The sequence below is a fragment of the Rana temporaria genome, chromosome 4 (assembly GCF_905171775.1).
Source record: "Rana temporaria chromosome 4, aRanTem1.1, whole genome shotgun sequence".
Taxonomy (NCBI): domain Eukaryota; kingdom Metazoa; phylum Chordata; class Amphibia; order Anura; family Ranidae; genus Rana; species Rana temporaria.
This window is the reverse complement of record NC_053492.1, coordinates 305,153,747-305,175,810: the sequence shown is the minus strand read 5'-3', so window position 1 is coordinate 305,175,810 and position 22,064 is coordinate 305,153,747. Positions and strand designations below refer to the sequence as shown.

Genomic DNA, 22,064 nt, shown 5'->3' with positions numbered 1-22,064 from the left:
CTGCGTCGCTTTAACAGACAATTGCGCGGTCGTGCGACGTGGCTCCCAAACAAAATGCAATATTTTTTACTTTTTGCAATAAGCGTTTATCGATTGGTTTGCGCAAAATTTATAGCGTTTACAAAATAGGGCATAGTTTTATTGCATTTTTATTAATTTTTTTTTTTACTACTAATGGCGGCGATCGGCGATTTTTTTCGTGACTGCGACATTATGGCGGACACTTCGGACAATTTTGACACATTTTTGGGACCACTGTCATTTTCACAGCAAAAAATGCATTTAAATTGCATTGTTTATTGTGAAAATGACAGTTGCAGTTTGGGAGTTAACCACAGGGGGCGCTGTAGGAGTTAGTGTTCACTTTGTGTGTGATTACAACTGTAGGGGTGTGTGGCTGTAGGACTGACGTCATCGATCGAGTCTCCCTTATATAAGGGATTACTCGATCGATACGCCGCCACAGTGAAGCACGGGGAAGCCGTGTTTACATACGGCTCTCCCCGTTCTTCAGCTCCGGGGAGCGATCGCGACGGAGCGGCTATAAACGAATAGCCGCGCCGTCGTCCCGGATCGCTCCCTGAGGGAATCCGACCGCCGCATGTAGTGGGGGAGGTCCTGATCGGACCCCCGACCCACGTCTAGGCAGGCACCTACAGGTACGTTGATGTGCCTGTCCGTGCCATTCTGCCGACATACATCTACATGAGGCGGTCGGGAAGTGGTTAAAATTGTCGCTCTTTTGTTTATAGCGCAAAAAATAAAATAAAAAATCGCAGAGATGATCAAATACCACCAAAAGAAAGCCAAATCTCCCAGGGCTGAATTTGTTAAATTATTTTTAATGCAAAAACCACACATTTTTTTGTAAAAGATGTTATGCCAGGTAAAAAGATACCCAACATATCACGCTTTAAAATTGCATACGTTCAGAGTGGCGCCAAACTCTGGCTTCCTGATCGCACGGGAGAGCCCATAGAAGCACAAGAGGGCAGACCCCTCCCGCTGGGGTGAATCACTGGGGGGGAAAAAAAGAAGATATCTGGATGATGCCTGTACCTGTAGCATCCAGATATCGCCACTCAAACTCCACAACATCATGCGGGTGGGAAGTTAAGAAGCTGAGTTTAATACCTTTTAGTCCCCATTCACACCCAATCCCAAAGTTGCATGAGAAGTCGCACCCCATGGTTTCCTATGAGTAACGTTCATATCTGTGCAACTTCAAAGTAGTTTCTACACTACTTTGGTAAGACTTTCATGCGACTTGAGGTCCATAGACCTCAATGTAAACCCTCAAAAAAAGTCGGATGCAAGTTGCAGATGCAATTTGGGTGCGACTTGAATGCAGACAATGAAAAAACAAAAACAAAACAAAAGAAAATGGTGTAGGGCCACCCCCTTCCCCAAAGTCCATACCATAGCTTTCTCTGAGCATGCAGCCCAGCAGGTCAGGAAAGGGGGGGGGCAAGCAAGCACCCCCCCCCCACCTGAACCATACCAGGCCACATGCCCTCAATATGAGGGGTGCTTTGGGGCTCTGCTCCCCCTCCCCCAAAGCACCTTGTCCCCATGTCTTATCGGAATCTGAAAGACCCCCCCCCCCCCCATATGAATGAGTATGGGGTACATAGTATCTCTACCCATTCACCCAAAAAGTGAGCCAAGACAATATACAATTGTTTGACAATTCTTTTATTAAAAAATGTCCCCCCAAGCGCTGACTTTATCAAGACCATGTAAGGATTTTTTTTTGGCAGGACACAGTGAAAGAGGGATAATATAACTCTCAGCCAAGTAGGCAGAAAAGAGAAAGGGAACAAAACATACACTGGAGGTGGGAGGAGCCACCACCATAAATACAGTGTGCATTTAAATTCAGCACTACCCAAATGCTCCTTCCAATTACAGAAGATGCGTTCCAAATACCCAAAGTGACATTAGCCAGCAAAAAAACGAATTGTCAAAAACCTCTGGAACACAGCAATGACATCCCATGAAACATAATATGGAGAGGTAGAAAGGAAATGAGCAAACAAAGTGAGATAGAAGCACAATTTGCACAGCTCATAAGATCAGCAGTATTTTTATGCCTCCAGGGTGGGCAGGACAATGTCCTAATTTGGGGCAGCACCTGCCCCCTCCCCACAGGAGAGTCTGAACTCACAAGAGGAGTTCCTGCTGGAAAAATGCTACAGAATTCTAGACTTATTGAAGGACAAAAAAGAAAATGCATGGGTGAGGTTTTTTTTTTTTCCCTTGCACTACACTGGAGGGCTGTTCAGGGGGCAACATGATGGAGCCATACCCATCAATGGTGAGGTACCAGGAAAAATGATTACACTTGTGGCATATACATTATACATATGTAGGAATTCAAAGGGGAGGTTCCAAGTGATTATCAATAATTGAAGATGAGGCTAAAGGTGAATTGTGTGCAGTTTGCATCAACACTGTGCACATTTGTAGCAGGGACAGTTGATCACATGTATCCAGTAAACCGAGTTTTAATATAAATATATATATATATATATACATATTTTTTTTTTTTTTGGTCAAGCACCTTTGCAAAAAAGAGATAATGCTTCAATAACATTTTATTTTGCATTTTTATAGGAGTTTTTTTTTTTTTTTAGAACTTCCAGATTATAATCTAACAGCAATATTGTTATTAGTGCTACATTTAAGCACTGAAAGTTTGTTTTTATTTTTGTATAGTCTGTTTATTCAATGAGGGTGAATGGACCCATATTGGGCTGTTATTTGTAATTTCAATGAAATATAGTACAATGAGGCGATGTGTTTAATTGGGTGGAAAATAAGAGGTGCTAGCAAATATGTGCATACATAACAATACAAATAAATATTAAAAAGGTGACCGTAGTGGTGATGAATAAATATAAATATTATGATAAATACAACAATCAAATAAATAACAGTGACTGCCCCCAAATGGGGAAACACATTGAAATGTGAATGAATGATTAATTATCGTGCAAAAAAGTCCATAAGAAAAGTAGATGGATGACAGCTTCTTGAAGGATGATAAGCTTGATTAATTAAAGATTTCCACCTTCACCAAAGCAAGATAAATCCCCAAAAGTGCTCATAGATGGCACCTTACCGCAAGTTGTTGACCACTTTAACTAAAAAGGTCAATTAAGGCATGAGTAAAGATTAGATTCCAGGCTATGTTCTTGTAGTCTCGATACCGCCACACTCCATACCACATGAAGTTTTAAAAAAAGAAAGAAAATCGCCATAGAATAATAACCTTTTATTGTAGCTAAAAACAAAAGAACAACGCCAAATGGCCTCTTACTTGAAGGGGTGCCTTGCCCCGGCACTGAGGTTGAAGGCATGTAGTGAGTGGAAGGAGAGCCTTGATCCGATGCCAGCGATGGAGCCTGCAGAGCCGCGTTAGCGTGCGTTCCAGCTCTCTGGGAGGGAGAGCCAGCGGGACCAGGAAGTACGTCAGTCGTGCAGGACCTGTACGCCTCGATGTACGTTCACTACGGTCACCTTTTTAATATTTGTATTATGTACACATATTTGCTAGCGCCTCTTATTTTCCACCCAATTGCTTAATTACACCCCACTGTAATTTTAGAGAGCAGCTCAGCTTTATAGTAATTTATGTTATTTCACATAAAATAATTTTTGGCGCGAGATTCTATTTCCCCAGATGTGTTTAATTGCTCAGAGAACCAGTGTTTGAAATTGTTTGTTTTTCTGTTTTTCAGGAGCAGTCTTGCCACTGGCCCTCGGTTTGGCAATAACATCATTACTGCTCTTGATGGTAATTTGCCGTCTCCGTCTGGTAAGACACAAGCTGAAGAATGCTCGCCCATTAACGTCAGAGGAGTCAGATTATCTCATTAACGGCATGTACCTGTAATACAATATGAAGCAAAATCTCTTCTGTCTTTTCCATTAAATTACTGTCAATGTAAAATTAAATCAGAAACACCTAAGAAATTAAAAATGTGTGCCCAACAAGGATTGTTAGTAGCCCATTATAATAAAATATTTTCATATACAATATATAGCACTGTGCAAAAGTGTGATGAAATGCTGTAAAGTAAAAAATGCTTTAAAAAAATATTTGAGTTGTGTATATATATATTTTTTAATCAATTTACAAAATGAAAAGTAGGCAAACAGAAAAAAAATATATATATTGTAATGGAATGACCCGTAACAAACAGAGACTTTGGAGGTATGAGGGGTACTCCTGTGCCAGCATCATTAATAACTCATGTCTAGGGTCACCTTATGTCCGATAGGGACATAGGGTGACTGAGAAATTATATCCTAAATTACAGGACAGGGGACAATACTGATTGCAATATCTCCAATTGCAATATGAGCTAAGTGTTGGTTTATTCTATGACTCATCTCTCTGTGTAGACTGTTGACATGTTAAATGCGGCTGGCTCTTGAAAGGCCTTTCATTGTGTGATAAAACTGCTTAAAGCCCATTGATGCTGAGGTGTGAATACCTTTCTGTCGGAGACGGACCGTCTGTCTAAAGATGTGGATTGAGAAGAAATCATTGTGTGATGGTGTTTTGTTTGAATTCTGTTAATGAAGGAATGTGCAGTGATTAGGTCATGATAATTATAGCCCGGCGCCAAGATGTCTGGAATGTTTAGCAATTAGCCATCTGAAGGTGTATTGAAGCCCCCCCAGGGTGTGATGTGTGGGTAGAGAGTTTGATGGTTCCGTTCATGCTTGAACTGTATATAAACTTGAGAGCTAACCATTAAAGTTGTCTTGCATTTGAAACCAGAACAGAGCTGTGTGTCTGGGGGGAATTCTTATGGGTCGTGTTTGTTTGCCTGATTGTGGAGTGTCGATAAGCTGTCGTCGGTTGATGGAAGGTCGTAAACGTGGTGACCGTTATATATATATATATTTAGTGTGACTACCCTTTGACTTTAAACCAGCATCAATTTTATATGTAGGTTGAAACCGTCATCAACTGAAAGAGACAACGCTGCGTAGGAAGCTTAAAAACTGTGTGAGGGTAGGCCAACATCTGCTACTAAAGTGAGGTTATGACTCAACGAGGCACAAAAAACATAGGAACTGAGATGCACAAAAATGGCAGCAGGTGCTCTGCGCTGAAGAGCCAAAATTTGAAACATTTGGCTGTAGCAGTTTGTTTACTGAAGGGCTGGAAAGCGGTACAAGCGTAAAGAAGAACAAGGCATCCTGGAAGTGATGGTTTTGCCCCACAGAGTCTTTATCTTAACATCAAGTCTGTCTAGGATTACAGAGACAGAACAATATGAGGCAGCCTACAGTCCTAGAAGATCTGTGGTTATTTCTGTTTTGGTTCCATTTGGAACATCCTACCTGCAGAGTTCCTACATATTAGAAATTATGCCGTTTTGAAGGCAAAAGGTGGTCACACCAAATACTGATTTGATTTTCTGTTCATTCACTTTCCATCTTGTTTATTTATATCAATTAACTATCAACACTTCATTTTCTAAAAGGATTCTTAATTTACAGCATTTTTTCCCACACCTGCCTAAACCTTTTGCACAGTAGTGTGTGTGTGTGTATATAATATATATATATATCCTCAGCACGCCATCGTAATGCTGATCCAATAAGCATTGGTGATTTGCACTACCTCACTGTTTCAAGACCTGCGAGTGCCTCAAAACACATCTGGATTACATATGCTAACTTTACCACTTGAGTGCACCCGAGTCAGTTTCATATGTAGCGTTTAGTGGCTACTCTGGGATGCATAGATAATGGATATACAAGTGCTTTCTACCAAATACACAAACATGGTCGGCGTGAAATATATGAACTGGGTTTGGATTTACAAAAGCCCAATAAAACTTCTCTTTATCTGCAAGCACATACTTATTACTCGGTCACTAACACAAACTTGTTGAACAAAGCTGTACCTGCAGAATAAGGCGACTACTTTCATCTCCTGCTGTCCATTCCACTGAACTCTGCTGCAGAAATTCTTGGCTTAGGACTCTTCCAGAACAAATACTTCTGGAAGTGTAAATCTGCTGTCTATCCCGCTGTGCTCAGTGGTTTCTCCCATGAACCACCACATCACTATAGTATAAAGTATTGACGTGAAGGTTGACTAAAAGAACCACTGAGCACAGGGGTGGACTCACATGATGTAGAAATCAGCTTCACGTAAACACATAGTGGACATACAAATACATAATTTAACAAAGATAAATTACCTAAGGTCTCAAGGTCTGAGGCAACTGTGTAAATAAACAATTATATGGCCATCCCTTGTCCCTGTATGGCTAACTGTGGAACAAATTCCATTTCAAACAGAGATCTGCTTATCTGCATATAATGCTTACCAGTGGTGACTTTCCTGGTCTGGCAATTGCCAAATAAACTACAGGTTGGTTAACAGGTTTTAAACGTGATGGAATATTACATCTGTAATGCTATCATTTTGATGCTGGGTAGCCAAATATAAGTTTTTGCAGCAAAGCAATAGCACACATAAGGGTTTTACAAAAGTCTCAGCTGATTTATTTCATTTGCCAAGGTCATGCAGCGTTGGCGTTCTTGCCATCCTTTCAAAGACATCACTTATTACACAAAACAGTAAAAATTAGCAACTTGTATGCCACTGTTCCCAGAATGACAAAAACGCAAAAATCCTTTAGATCCATTGTTACACAGTCAGCCTGTAAATCTTTTCATTCATGTCAATTCAGAGTAAAAACACGACACCACACAAAAGAACTACCTCAGGAGCATTCAATTGTTTTGTACTTTATTTGGCAAAGCGTACCTGCATAAACTGTTCAACTGCAAGAACATGGCTTACACAGCACGTGTTGTACACAGCATTTAACTATAAAATGCATCACCAGGGAAAAAAGCTTGGATGTAACATAGGCTGCCAATTATTTCATTATCTGCAAATGATAAAAACAATTTGTGTGTTCCGACTGAACAGAATTGTTTAAGGTGTCTACAGCTGTCGAACTGAAGAGATCAGTCCACGGTGCTCACGCACCTGTGGGGTATCAAGAAACGCACATCTTGGTAGTTAAGTGAAGCTGCTTACTGCATCCACATGCTACTCTAGCACACCACATCAAAATAAAAAAAAAAGCTCTGAGAAGGAAGCTCGGTTCTAAATGTTTAGCAGCATTTAGCAGAAATGTGAAAATTGTGCATGTACTCTGTATCATTCTGTGACCATTTGCGAATTCATTTAACATTGATGCTGAATGTTGCAGTTTTAATATTTTCAGATATTAAACATTATATGTGCAATTTTAAATAGTTCACAATGTGGTGCATTTGCACTGGGTCATACACTCTGGCATTTTTAATGCATAAAATATGAGGAGGAAAAAAATGAAATTAAATATCTCAACTTAAATTCGCACAGTTTACATTTTTCTTAAAAGCCAAAAAAAGGGGAAAAACCTCCATGCCATTTTTAACAGGGTAACAAAATCCAAAACAAGCTGCACCAATGAGTCGTCTGGAGAAAAAAGCCTTTGAGAGTTCAGTAGAAGCACCACACCATAATACTATGTTTGGATTGGAGTGATGAAAGCCATTACAATTCATCCCTGCAGACAAAGAAAATAGAAAATTATTGGTTACAGGTTAAAGAGCATGAAACATTCAGTTATACAAGGCAAATGCAAAGCAACAAGCAAAAAAAAAAAAAAATGCATCAAATCATAAATACACAGCAGCATGTATAAGTACAGTGCACACATTTTAGTTTGTGAGTAAAGATATAGAAAAAAAGAGACATATACACACACCTGTATAACTATACCAACCTATTTCTGAAAGCAGCACATTCTAAAGAAAATTAAAAAGTGTGTTTTTAGATCTAGTTAGTCTATGGGCAATGCATGGGTACATTAATACTTTAAATAGGTTTTCTTTATTTCTATAGGAATGGATAAGATTCCCAAGTGGAGAGTTTGCAGTGGCAGCAGTGCAGCTCCCAATGTGCCACAAATTGTGAATCTGGAACATGGAGGGTGGATAGGTGTGTATAAGACATTAGAAGGGCTGCAGTATGCTGTAGCAAGTTTAACTTAAAGGGGTTTTCCACCTTTTTTTTAAGGTTTATTAAAAGTCAGCAGCTACAAAAAGTGTAGCTGCTGGCTTTTAATAAACTGACACTTACCTGCTCCAGCGACGCGCCGGCCGGGGCTCCGATCCTCGCCCCCCCTCGCCGGCATCTTCATTCTTAGTGTGGGCACCCGGCAGTGACCGCTTTCGGCTTCACGGCCGGGCACCCATTGCGCATGCGCGAGCGGCAGTGCGCATGCGGCACCGTCTGATTGGACAGGCGCTTGCCTACAGGGAGGGGCTGTGAAAAGGCGATTAAGCTAATCGCCTTTCCAGCCCCTCGGCAGAAGGAGGAAGTGGGACAGGAAGATGATAGCTATGATTAAGCATTGACATGCGAAACGCGTCAGCTGTTTATCCCACTGTGTGCCGATACCTGTAGTGCATTTTTTCCTGTACCCAATAAAGGGCACGTCTTTTTCAAGTTACTGGAGTGCGGCTGTCCATATCCTTATTGTTTTTGCATCTCCTGAAGTCCCCACTCCCCCCCAAAAAAAAATTACATGCCAAATGTGGCATGTAAGAGGGCGAGGAGTGGGTTAACAGGAAGTTCCATTTTTAGGTGGAACTCCTCTTTAAATGGAAAATTCTAGTACAGCAAGTCCCCTACTTCTGAACCTTCAAAGATATGAACAAACCTTCAAGTTGCAAACCTTCAAAGATGCGAACATTCGTTCGCATGTCAACTCACGTGTCTGCCGGACATTGTCAAATGCGTGCACCCTCTGCCGAATCTGGTCATGCTGCTGTGTACTTTACTGTTCAGTACTATAGTGTACAGTAGTACAGTGTGGATTTCAAGCCCAAGATGTCTGGAAGCAAGCGTAAAAGCAGCGGTGATGTAGCGGGGACTGCTAAGAAGTGCCAAGCAATAACAATAGAAACAAAAGTGAAGAGAATTAAGCGATTAGAGCAAGGAGAAAGGATGGTAGACGGCGCTTGTTTTTATAACATGAATCATTCAACCATCGGCACAATTCTAAACAAGGACAAGATTGTGGAACATGTAAAGTCTGCTGTGCCAAAGATGTTGAGAATATTATATAAAAAAAAATAGTGATAGAGGAAATGAAGAAACCTCTTAAAGAGTGTGGTTGCAGAATCAATGTCAGCTTTAAGTCTGGCTCAGCCTAATACAGATTTAAAGAAAAAGCTAAAAACCTTTATGAAGACTTGAAAAAAATGTGGTAAAGAATCAAAAAGGTTTATCTTTTAATGCCAGCCATGGCTAGTTTCAAATGTGCATGGCTGAAGCCAACCCTCATAATGTAAGTGATGAGGCATTACTGATGCAGGCCCTTATTTACTTGAGCAGGTTTTTGATGTAGACAAGACAGGGCTGTACTGGAAAAGGATGTCAGACTGAAGTTGCATCAGTAAAGGAGGAAAAGATGATTCCAGGCTATAAAGCAGCAAAGGGCAAGCTGTTCGTTGCAAGATGGCTGGTAAGTTGAGCTGGGAATTTTTAAATTGTTTTTGTTTGACATACATTGCCCTTCCATGTGCTCCTTCTGGTTAAGGCCAGCTATAGGTTGGCGAAGTTGCGTTTGTTTGTGCCGTTGATTATTTGGTAAAGGGGGCACACTAGACAACTTCGCTGCCACTGTGCCATTTGCTGGGTGTTGAGTGCACCCCTGTGCCTTTGAGGAGGAGTGGGCTCCCTCCTGGGATATCTGGCATTAATGTTTCCATTATTATATATGTTCTCCTACTAAACGAGGCTCTTAAAATTTATAGAGTTAGGACTACAGATAATACTGGGGTGCTTTGTTGCAGACTCTGAAGCCAACGCATTTATTTGCAAATATGTGCAAATTAAAACAGTTTTTAACGAACTGTTCCACAGGACAATTTAGTTTGTTGCAGGCTAGCTATTTAAGCTAAGGAGTTTTTCTGTTTAACTTTGTTTGGTAGCAAGGCTTCCAGCCATATGAAACTGAAGTCACTTTTAGTTTACCATTCAGAGAACCCAAGGGCTATGTGTGGAAGTTGTTGTGTGGAAGAGCAACTACAAAGCTTGGGTTACGCAGGCCATTTTCCAGGACTGTTTTTTCTACCACTTTATCCCAAGAGATAGAGAAAAAGTTCCTTTGAGAAAGTTGTCCCATTCAACATTTTGTTGCTTTGCAATACCCTGGGCTACCCTCCATTCATGCCAACATCAAAGTAATGCTTCTGCCACTTAATTCTACCGCACTTATTCAATCTATGAACCAGGAAGTCATTGCAGCAGTCAAGAAATATTATTTACATCAAGCTTTTCGTCAGGCAGTAAAGGCCACTGATGAATCAAGAATAACCTTGTGACAATTTTGGAAGGACTATAACATCTACAAGGTCATATAAAACATTGACTTTGCTTGGTGTGAGGTTACGGTCGCCACCACGAATGAGGTTTTGAAGAACCTGTTTTGCATGCGTTGTCCTTCCATGCGCTTCTTACTGTGAAGGCCAGTTATAGGGGAAGGCAGGGGCCATTTGTTTGTTACTGATGTGATATTGGTGGGAAGGACACAATGGACACCTTTGCTGCCATCATGCTAGGTGTCTAGTGTGCCCCTGTGCCTTTAAAGGAGGGGTGGGCTACCTCCAGGCTCACCTGTCCTCTATTTTTTCATTAGAATGCATGTGCTTCTAATATGGAGGCTCTCATAAATTTACAAGGGTTAGGACTACAGAAATATTGAGGTGCCTTAGAGTGGCTCTTCCACTTACACATGTATTTGCAACTGTGTGCTATAAACCCCAGTTTTTAACGCAAACTGTTAGACAGGATAATTCAGTTGGTAGCAGACTGGTTGGTGAGTTGAGCTGGGAATTTTCTTTGGTTTAGTTTTGCATGCGTTGCCCTTCCACGTACTCCTTACTGTGAAGGGCAGTTATAGGTGGGGGCAGGGTCCATTTGTTTGTTTGGGAAGAACCTTTGCCCGCAGTTTGGTTATGATATTCTTGGATTTGAGAAGGTGGGTGAGGAATCTAAAAATGTCTTCAGCAACTTATTGACCCTCAGTGAGAAGCTGGCAGATCCTTCAAGAGGAATTGAATTTCATTGAACTCCTTGCTGTGCAACACCAGGAGCTAACTAATGAAGACCTGATTGACTTGGAGGCCCAGCGAAAGAATGAAGAGAGCCAAGAGGAATAACTGAATTACCAGAGATTTAGAATCCAGAAAATGGCCAGGGGATTGTCTTTTATTTGAGTTCGTTTTTGAGACACAAGACCCAAAACCTAGAATGGTACACGAAGGTTAAAGCAACCATTCAGAATGCCATCCAGCGTTACCGTGCCATTTATGATGAGAAAAAAGCTACTACCCAGAAATTACTGGATCGTTTTTTCAAGAGGGTAGATGGAATTGAATCAAGCAAAGAACCAGAACCTGTTCTATCAACACCAGGTGTGAGTAAAACTGTAGCTTGCCCTCCATCTCCTATTGCTGAAGATCCTTTGGTTTCAACATCATCAGGTATAAGTGAAATTGCAGCATGCCCTCCATCTCCTGTTGTAGACGAACCTTCAGCTCCACCATCTCCTACCCAACCCTCCTCCAGTCAGTAACTTTCCTTCAAATGTCAGCTGTTGTACTGTACATTTCAAGGTACTGTATGATTAAAAAAAAAAAAAAAAAAAAAAAAAACTTTAGACCCCTTTCACACTGAGGGACTTTGCAGGCACTATAATGCGAAAAATAGCACCTGCAAAGCACCCTGAAAGAGCTGCTGCTGTCTCAAATATGAAAGCCCCAAAAGCTTTCACACTGGAGCTGTGCGTTAGCAGGACAGCTTTGCGGGTGGTTTTAACCCCTTTTTCGGCCGCTAGCGGGGGTTAAAAGCATCCCACTAGCGTCTGAATACCCCCGCAAATACGATGGGAAAGCACCGCTAAAAATATCATCGCTTTACCACCGACGCCCCAGTGTGAAAGGGGCCTTACAGTATTTTTAGTTTGTTTTTCGTGCATTATACATGTGAAATGCATTATAAGCCTCACTTTTTTGGATTTAGGAACAAAGTTGACTTACAAATGCGCCCCAGGAACCAAACATGTTCATAAGTAGGGAACATAACTGTATAGTTATCCTTTAAAGTAAATGTCAAAGTTAAATCATATACTGTTAAATTTCATGGCAATGTCACACATAAATGCTATAGAAAATCTCTGTAAATTCCATTCCGTTTGAACTACTCAGTGCCAATATCTTGGACACCTACAGTTCCATTCCTCCAAAATGTACACAAGAAAAAAAGATCAGCCCATTGAGTTTGTCTTTCCATCCTTATTTCATGTTAAAAGGTGTCTGCAGCATTAAAGATTTAGGGTCCTTTCACACGGAGCGGACCGTTTGTGTCCGCTCCGTGTGTCCGCCAAAGCTCAGCGGGGATCATCCGTCATCCCCGCTGAGCTGTCGGCGGATAGGGCGGTCCCCGCACACAGTGCAGAGACCGCCCGGTCTCTGCTCCGCTCTCCCCTATGGGGGATCGGATGCAGACGGACCGTCTGTATCCGATCCGTTTAGCCAGACGGAAGAAAAATAGGGTTTCTTCCGTTCGCAAAAGCGGATCCCGACGGACGCGGATGCTCCATCCGCTAACGGACGCGATCCCATAGGGATTCATTACAAGTCCGTAAACGGACTTGTAATGAACGGACGAACGGTCCGCTAGTGTGAAAGGACCCTTACATTTTACTTTTTTTGGAGCGTTAAACAATACACAGATACGTACACCTGGTATTGTCATTTTGACAATGACAATCACATTTTAAAATATTTTTTTTTCATAAAGAACAAATTCTAGTTGGGCAATTAAAGAGCCTGAACCTATAGCAGAGGAAATCAAAGATACCCGTACTTATATAAAAGTGGTTAAGAACATATAAGGCTCACAGATTTATGATATAAATGTATGACTTTCTATAAGAAAGGACCTGCTGACCTCTATTTGATAATGCTAGCTGCCTGGCAGTCTCTGGGTTACTGTCACACCTAGAACAAGCATGTAGCAAGTTGCGTCAGAACTTTCAAAATGCATGTTTGACAATTTTCTTTTACCAGCAACAATTGCAAGGAAATGTAATTTACCTTGCAATTTAAAGCTCAAGTCTAAGTTGGTATACTCGAATATAAAAAAAACACGGTTATAGAAAGCGGTTTTGGCACAGACCAAAACACTTATCGAGTTATTGTATTGCATTATTTTAGGCCAAGGGAATCTAAAAAATAACCTTCAACGTGGGTTAACAGCAGACCTCTTGGGCAGGAAACAAATATTTCACAAATAACCTTCTTTAAAAAAAACATACAAAAGTTTGTAAAATAGAATAGCCTATGTTTGCAGTTAAAATCCCCTGTAATTACAGTAAAGCAACTCAAAGGAATGAAAAATGCAAAAAGGTTTGAAATGGCAAGCTGAATCTTTCAATGCTTACACTTTTATGCCAAAAGTCATGCACAGAAGTAACATGGTTTAAATTACTTCTGAAATCACCATCGCACCATGCTAGGGTTTACTTTGTTAAGCTAGTGTTAATGGTATGGAAGTAGCAGAAAGCAGTGACAGCAGCAAATGCAGTCATTACATTTATCTGCTAAAATCCAGACCTTTCACCTTGTATGTGTTTGGAAGAAGAAAGAGTGTCACAGAAAATCACTTCCACCTTGACCATTGCTTTTCTTTGTCTGTTAAAGGCACATAGATCACCCCCATCAGAGGTTTCATTTTGGCACTTCCATCCTCCAACTTATCATACTGCTCCAACATCTGGTTTCCTCCAGCTGGTCCAACAGGTAGTATTAGCCTTCCTCCAGGTTTGAGCTGCTCTATAAGCTGGAAAAAACAAAATAGAGTCAGAGTCAACAATGTTTCTGAGACTGAGCCAAAAAAAATAAAATGACCACCACCACCACATACTATTTCATAATCTCAACACGAGTCCCTTCAGCCACTTTGCGATAGGTAAGCACACCTCACTTCTATACTGAGGGGACTAGCAAATGTGTGTTAATTTCTTTAATAATACAAACTATTGCATATTCTATAATTCTAGCACTGAATGAAAAAAATAATAAGTTAAGTAGTTGTGCTTTGGCAAACTGAATATCTGTAATGCAGAATATTCCTCTCAGTGGGGAGTGCACTGAACAAAACTACATACTTTGATCTTGAATAAGTACAGACAGTAGCGAGACACCACTGGAGCACGTTCGGATCAGTTTTAGAGACACAGGAAAGGTGCCAATAGAGTACGCTGGGAATTGTAGACTTAGAGGGACAGGCTTTTACCTCAGAAAGTTTTCAGGAATGATAAAGCAATGTCCTTGTGGATACTAATGCCAAATAATGGTTTTCTAGTACATTTACATTTGAGTATGCATGACAATAACCAAAAATCAATCTTAAAAAAAAAAAAAAAATCCCTACTTGCGAGTAGATAACCCGATTTCTATTATGGCGAGGTATGGCAGCACCTTTATTTTATTTATGAACACACACATACATTATATATATATATATATATATATATATATATATATATATATATATATATATATATATATATATATATATATATATAAATAAATAAAAACACACACACACACACACACACACACACACTAAATATAAATATATATTAGTTCGACAAACCCTGGGTGCCAGGTCGCAATTGCGACTAGAATTGGCGACCTGGCGGGGCACAGCTGGGGTATCCTGTGTCTCCGTGCGCCCCCGCCACACAATCGCGTTGGGCCGGCAAGTGAGGCCGCGGCTTTTTGCAGGCCTATGCTTCCTTCTGTGATCTGGCGCCATCTTGTGGTGGCCATTGGGATGACAAAAAGAAAACCAGCAATGCTAAATGGGGCTTCCTGCCTGTTTTACTGCCCGCCCATCTCCTTCCCAAAGTAAAGAAGAGAAGGAAGTGTTTGCAGTCGTCATCTGGCGCCTTTTTACCCAATGGTAAGTGTGGGAGGCTGGTTTAAATAGCGTCATACAGCCTTTTTTTTTGGAATAGCTTTTATTTTTATTTAATTTTTTAAAAGTAACAAAGTAATAATTTTATATCAATTTTTTTTTACTTAGAACCCCCAAACATTATATATTTATTTTCTAACATCCTATAGAATAAAATGGCGGTCATTGTAATACTTTGTCACACAATATTTGCGCAGTGGTCCTACAAGCGCATTTTTTTGGGAAAAAATACACTTTTTTTAATTAAAAAATAACAGTAACGTTAGCCCAATTTTTTTTTATATTGTAAAAGATGTTACGCCGAGTAAATTGATACCCAACATGTCACGCTTCAAAATTGCGTCTGCTCGTAAAATGGAGACAAACTTTTACCCTTTAAAATCTCCATAGGCAACGTTTAAAAAAAAAAAAAATCTACAGGTTGCATGTTTTCAGTTACAGAGGAGCTCTAGGGCTAGAATTATTGCTCTCGCACTACCAATTGCGGCGATACCCAACATATGTGGTTTGAACACCGCTTTCATATGCAGACGCTACTCAGGTATGCGTTTGCTTCTGCACGCAAGCTCAGTGGGACGGAGCGCGTTCCTGGCTCCTAACTTTTTTAGCTGGCTCCTAGATTCCAAGCAAATTTGTCAAGCCCTGATATATATATAATTGCCAAACTGTAGGTCAGCCTTGGGTGTAATCCCTCCTACTGCCATTATGCCTCAGTTTTATAGCAAAGTAGTACCGAGTGCATAGACACAGAGGGGTGGGACCTAACATCAACAGACTCCAAGAAAAGGCTTTTCTAATCCAGACTATAACCCCTTCTAATACCAGCATGCCTTCCCTTTGTAGTAAAGCAGTACCAAGAGCTCAAAAATAGATGCAGATGGGTGGGATCTCTCTTTCTCTCAATAGATTCCTCTATTGATAGAGAGGACTCTGGTTGACCTATCTGAGCGACCTTGAATTGGTGGACCAAGAAGCCTGGGCCTGTGCGGGATGACAAAAAAAAAATTGTCAGTTTATCTCTCAGCCAAACAGCTACGCCCTCAAACTAGTTGCAGTATCCACAGCAATTTGGAGTACACAAGACTTGTGTTCCGTGACCTCCTCGGCACATTGGTTCGGCATCCACAGCTGCCTTGGTTCCTCACCGCACCGCCATAGACTTCAGTGACCGAGTGTCTCAGTCCCGACTCCTGCAGCAGCCCTTGGCTCAGATCCCCTCACCTCAGACAGGTGTGTTTCACTGGAACCATGCAAGTGCATCTTAAACAATCTTTTTTTTAAAAAGAAGGTTTTACAGTAGGGGAGCAATTCCCTTGTTTTCCCTTCTTATCCCACAACAGAAATGGGCCACTTTTGAAAATCCCTACTAAGCACAGAGACAACAATTGCTAAGGGGGAACAAACAGCCTATCAGGATGTTTTCATTCCAGAAATAACTGGAAAGAGGAAATACAAACAGAAGGTCTTTGTGGCCTTATACAACCCAAGGCCAGAAACAGCACTATTAAAAGCAACCGGCTTATCCTCTAGCTTCAGAGTGGTATGCACTTTATTAGTAAATTTATCTTTAACTTGGAAGTAATAGCAATGTACTAAAACTCCACAGGAGAAAGCATATTTGTGAAAAAGACACTAATGCTTCAGAATCTGTGGCCATTTCTCAGAAACTATTAGGCAAATCGACTAAAGAATTTTCTAGGGAGGGTGCGGTAGCACGCTTCTGATCTATGCGCTCAAAGTCAGAAACCCATCGAGTAGTTTGGGTGATGAAGCCTATATAACCATAGTGAAAACCTAGCCCATCTCATGGGGCCACAGGACTCCAATGAGGGTAGAGAATCTAAAATCATAGGATATCATATTTCCTGGCAACAGATGGCAACTCCCAGGGGGCACACCAAAAACATTCCCAAACCATTCAGGATAAAAGGCAAAGCCTTGTATATTCAAGAAACCTGGACAGCTGATAGCAGGTTAAAGTTTAGTAACTGGAGAGATGGGTAGTGAAAGGCAACCAAAATAACTGTAGTAAAACAGCAGGAACAGATCGACATTACAAGTGACTATCTGCAAGCATGAAATGCTTGCTTGTGGCTAGAAACAACAAGTGCGTTTATGTGACACTCCACCCAGCGAAATATTGACAATATGTCCCAATAGTGTCCGTTCCTTCCATGGCAAAGCTGGCAGAAAACCAATTATGGCACCCAGTAACCAACGTGAAGGCACACCCACCACTGTCTGGCCCGAATGGCCTGTTGAGTCTTCACAAAAAAGGCGAAACAGAGGCAATGCCAGCATCTCAACCTGAAAAGCGTACCACAGCCAACTTAACCAGAACTAGTCTGGAGTGCCCTAGGGTCACTTCCAGGATCAATCTACAATGTCCAATCCATTGGGGTTCTGATGCAGTATAAGCCAATATCCATACGGAGGACAACTGCACTGGAAACCACATAGTAACTGTAAAAGGGAGTCTTGATCAAATAAGAAGAAAAAAAAAAGTTACTAGAAAATTCACAGATAGGTCTTTACATAAGCAGATCTGATGTCCATTCTCCTAGAAAACTGGGAGGGGGGGGGGGGGCGCAGAGATATGACAGTAGGAGGGGGTTAAACTCTGGGCTGACAGTTTTTCTGTTTGCCAATCTAAAACACCTGTAGACAGCAGTGTACGCTGAAGGTTTACAATTTCCCATGTCCCGCAAAGAACGAGAAGGAAAACCTCTCGTTTGTCTCCAATTTTACTTTGTTACTAGGGGACAAATGTCTGGGCTATACCCAACATAAATATAATTTAAAATGTAAAGTCTCTTTATAAACAACTAAAGCATTCTGATTGGACAGCAGAATTGCCTCTGGTAGGCTTAGCAGAGAAGTCAGGCTTTAAAGGGGTTGTAAAGGTTATTTTTTAGGCTGTTCTGGCTGACTAACCCCCAGCCAGAACAGCTCAGATGATGGGGGAAAGCTTACTGAGGAGAAACAGTGCACTAACTTAAAAGGAACCCATTTAGAAAATAAAAAACTAACCTTTACAATCCCTTTAATTATGTTTTAAACTATGCTTTAGGTTTTATCTTATATAAAACTATCAAATATGGGTATATTTTGAAACAAAATCAAAATTAACAGCCTACCTAGGAGTTACACAAGTCAAGAGTAAAACTCCAAATCTCCAAGATATTTTATTTTACTGCAAAAAAAAAAAAATGTTCCATGCTGTACTCATCAGTCATTTGTGAGGTTATAATCCAACTAATATGGTATTGATTTAAGCATTTAAAAAGCATAAGCCCTGGTTCACACTGGTGCAGCTCTGAAATTACACTACTTCAGCGCATTTTCAAAGCTGCAAATCAGTGCGATTTGGACCTTTGATTTAATTGCAGCTTGCAACTTCATTTGACAGTCGCAATGAATTCACAAAAAAAAAAAAAAAGAAGAAGTAGTGCAGGAACCTTTTTCTGAGTCGCAACGATTTGAATGGTTCCATTGCTGGCAATAGGGGATGACTTGTGCGATTCTGAACTGTTAAACCACACAAAAAAAACAAAAACAAACAAAAAAAAAAAAAAACACTGGCATGAACCAGGGCTAAAGCAGCTATAACAGACTTTCCCTCGCCTCTTATACCCAAGTATGATGCACCTTGGAAAATGTTGCTTTATATATGTCATTTTGCGGGCCAGAGCCTGAACTTTTCCTGTAACTACTTTTAAAATACAAATTTGCTTTTATGTTGCTGAAACTTGGAAGTGCTCTTCTAGTCTCTTTGATGCAGTAAATATTACTGCTGAAATGGATCTGACCAAGTGGATTCATCACCTCATGTGTATCTGGAATTGGTTTGATGTGTTAGCAGTCTCCAAGAGTGCTACTCAAGTGCATCATGTTATTTTCTTCTGTATACAAATTCAATATTTGCAAATTTCCTTGATAACAACTTTGTACACAAAAAGTAAAAATACATTTTTATAATTATTCATTGCACACTAGCAGCAATAAATGCATAATTAATACGTACAGCCTGTGGTACAACAGGTGCGGCTGCCCCAACGTGAATAGCATCGTAAGGTGCGTCTTCAAGATGGCCCATTCGTCCATCGCCAACTGATATATATTAAAGAAAGAAAAAAGTAAAAAAGATCACATTTTATATGTATACTGGGATTAGTGCACAATAAAAAGGGAATTGTCATATTTCTTAAGCTGTTTTAAGACTTGTACATTAAAAGTAGATAACTTAAGTTCATCAATTCAATGCATTTAAAAATCCTGTATTAGTGTAAAAATTTCTAACATGTCCATGGGTGCAGCCATTTTTTAAATTATGCATCTATTTTTGGTTTCTCTCTTACTAATGTTGCACAGCAGTCATGCTCTACGTACTACTTTTATTACAATCAACATTTCACTTGCCACAGTAAAATTTTGATGATTTATTCAATGACTGTTCAGTCATTAGGGATCGGCTGAACACCCCCCGGTTCCGTTCGCACCAGAACACCACGAACAGGCAAAAAGTTCTAGCAAACCCTATTAAAGTCCATGTGACATGAACATGACAAAATCAAGTCCTAATTTTAAAGTGGCTGTAAACCCACTTTTTGGACTTCTACCTATAGGTAAGCCTAGAATAAGGCTTACCTATAGGTAGTGTATATATATCTCTGAAACGTGCAGCGTTTAGGAGATATTTCACTTGTAGCCTGCAGAAAATTCCAACAGGGCATGCGCAGGGAAGAAACAAAACCAAGTGCAGTTTCTTCCCTAGCCTGTGCAGAAGTGAAGTCACGCGGTTTCAGCGAATCACAGAGCCGGAGTCCGTGACCCGAAGATGGATGCTGCCTACTCTGGGGACATCGCTGGATTCTTTTGCAGGCAAGTGGCACATAATGGGCTAGTATGCAATGCATCCTAGCCCATTATCCTTTTCATTTGCAGCGGGCTAAAGAGGAAGTAAAACCCACCAGGGTTTACTTCCTCTTTAAAGGCTTATATGCAAGTTATTGCCATAAAAAGTGCAATGGGGACCCAGGTACTGCCCTAGGAGACATGTATCAATGCAAACAAATATTTTTTCAGGAGCAGCGATTTTAATTGAGCTTAAAGTGAAACAATAACAATGTAATATTGCTTTAAATATCGTGCCTGGGGGATCCCCTTAGTCTGCCTGTAAAGTGCCACATATGTTCAAAGCATAGAACAGTGCCACAATAATAATGACAATGTAATTTAAAGCAGAACTTCAGTCATTTTTTTCCATCTATTAAATCTTCTGCACTTGTTCTAACTTTGGATAGTATTTTCTGCCAGTAAATACCTTATACAGCCCACTTCCTGTTTCTTGTCTGGCAAAAAGCCTAGGCTTACGACATCATGCACACCTCTGAGTTTACCAGGAAGGGAGGGGTGGGTGAGTCCTAAGAGGGCCAATGAGAGCAACAGAGCTGGAGGTGTGCCTCTCTGTGTCTGTGCTTTAGCTGCCCAGATTAAATGGTTACAGCCAGACTCAGTGGAGGGAGATTTCTGCAGCATATTTGGCAAGTACAGAATCACAGTATATGTAAAATAATATGCAAAGTGGTTGGATGGAAGCTTCAAACTATGTGAGCAGACTGCAGTAACTCTTTAAACTTGCTTGTGGCTGTAATGTATTGCCGGCTCCCAGAAATAGATGAAAAATCTGTGAAAAAAAAACGGTGTGCCCCCCCCCCCCCCCATCCATACCAGGCCCTTTGTGTCCGGTATGGATTTAAGAGGAACTGCACGCCAAAATTTACGAGAGAGCACCTCCCCCGAACCATACCATATGTCCTCAACATGTGGAGGGTGCCCACCAAAGCACCTAGTCCTCATGGTGATGGGGACAAGGGCCTCTTCCCAACAACCCTGGCCGGGTGGTAGTCGCAGTCTGCATGCAGGAGGCTTATCGGACAAATAAAAGCATACCTCATCCTCCAAAACCTTCATTTTTTTTTCAGCTTAGGAGAAATCAAGAGTGACTGTCCATGCTCAGACTCTGAAAATTCACTTTTTGACGGGGCGTGGCTTGAGGTTCATGAGAGTGGCTGCTTAACTCCAAAGCTCCATCTTCTCATCATGCAGGCATTCAGAGTCCAAATGTCTCCCAAGTGGCACCTAACCCTTCCTAAGGACTCGCGCTTCAGTCCACAGTGGAACAACTAGTTTGGTTCAGGAGGCATGATGGCACCGATCCTTCAGACATGCATGAAGCCACGCTGCAGCCCTCCCTTTTCTCAGCACAACTCTCTGCACAAGGGGTGAGCGACTCTCTGCCTACAGGAAAAGCGCATCAGCTCAGTACACCCCTTAACTGCGACAGTACGCACAGCCACAGATGAGCTTGTGACCCGCAGAGCTAAATTAGACTATTTGGAGAACCGTTCTCGAAGGAACAGTCTCCAATTTGTGGGGTTCTTGGAACGATCTGAGGGATCGAGCCCTGAAAGATTCATTCATGGCTGTGTGATGTTTTTGGGGAAGAGGTGCTCTCCCATGCATTTGAGATTGAACGTACACACCGAACCCCCCTCCCAAGATACCAGAAAAAAAGTTTAACAGCAATGATATCTACATAATCAGGGAATAGAGGTGGTGCTTACTAAAATGGATAGTCTAAATAGAAAAAACACTGCAAATACAATAATGTAAATAGCATGCCAAACGATCTTGTGAAAATATGCAATAAGTACAATCTGTGCCCAATAAATCCTTGTGCAAAGTTGCAGAACTAGACAAACGTGGAAATGAGCAAATAAAGTGTAAAGAATAATAATTATCTGTGTCCAATTCTTCCTGTGCAAAATTGCGAAACTAAACAAATGTGCAATTGAGCAAATAAATAATAGGCATCAATGGTGCAAATGAGCAATGGTGCAAATAGTAATTCCAAAAATCCAACCACAGCAATGTGCAAAAAAGTGGAATTTACCAGAAAGGTTTACTTTTGAGC

General features: G+C 40.9%; 2 protein-coding genes across 6 annotated transcripts in view; one reads left to right on the top strand and one right to left on the bottom strand.

Moving 5' to 3' along the window:
• Positions 1-4,093, top strand: part of LRP11 (LDL receptor related protein 11) — a 75,414-nt gene extending 71,321 nt beyond the window's left edge. Inside the window, exon 8 of the mRNA XM_040350550.1 lies at positions 3,744-4,093. Within this exon, the coding sequence (XP_040206484.1) occupies positions 3,744-3,898 (155 nt within the window). The 3' untranslated portion in view covers positions 3,899-4,093. The remainder of the gene's footprint in view (positions 1-3,743) is intronic.
• A 2,674-nt stretch (positions 4,094-6,767) lies between these two features.
• The window catches only part of PCMT1 (protein-L-isoaspartate (D-aspartate) O-methyltransferase), a 93,323-nt gene continuing 78,026 nt past the window's right edge, over positions 6,768-22,064 (bottom strand). For 2 of the 5 annotated variants that reach the window (XM_040350546.1, XM_040350549.1), the window contains 3 exons: positions 19,113-19,198; positions 13,727-13,945; positions 6,768-7,598 (listed from right to left, as the gene is read on the bottom strand). In XM_040350546.1, coding sequence (XP_040206480.1) covers positions 13,766-13,945; positions 19,113-19,198 — 266 coding nt within the window. In that variant the 3' untranslated portion in view covers positions 6,768-7,598; positions 13,727-13,765. Of the gene's footprint in view, positions 7,599-13,719; positions 13,946-19,112; positions 19,199-22,064 lie in introns of all 5 variants that reach the window. The other 3 variants (XM_040350545.1, XM_040350548.1, XM_040350547.1) reach the window with 2 other exon arrangements.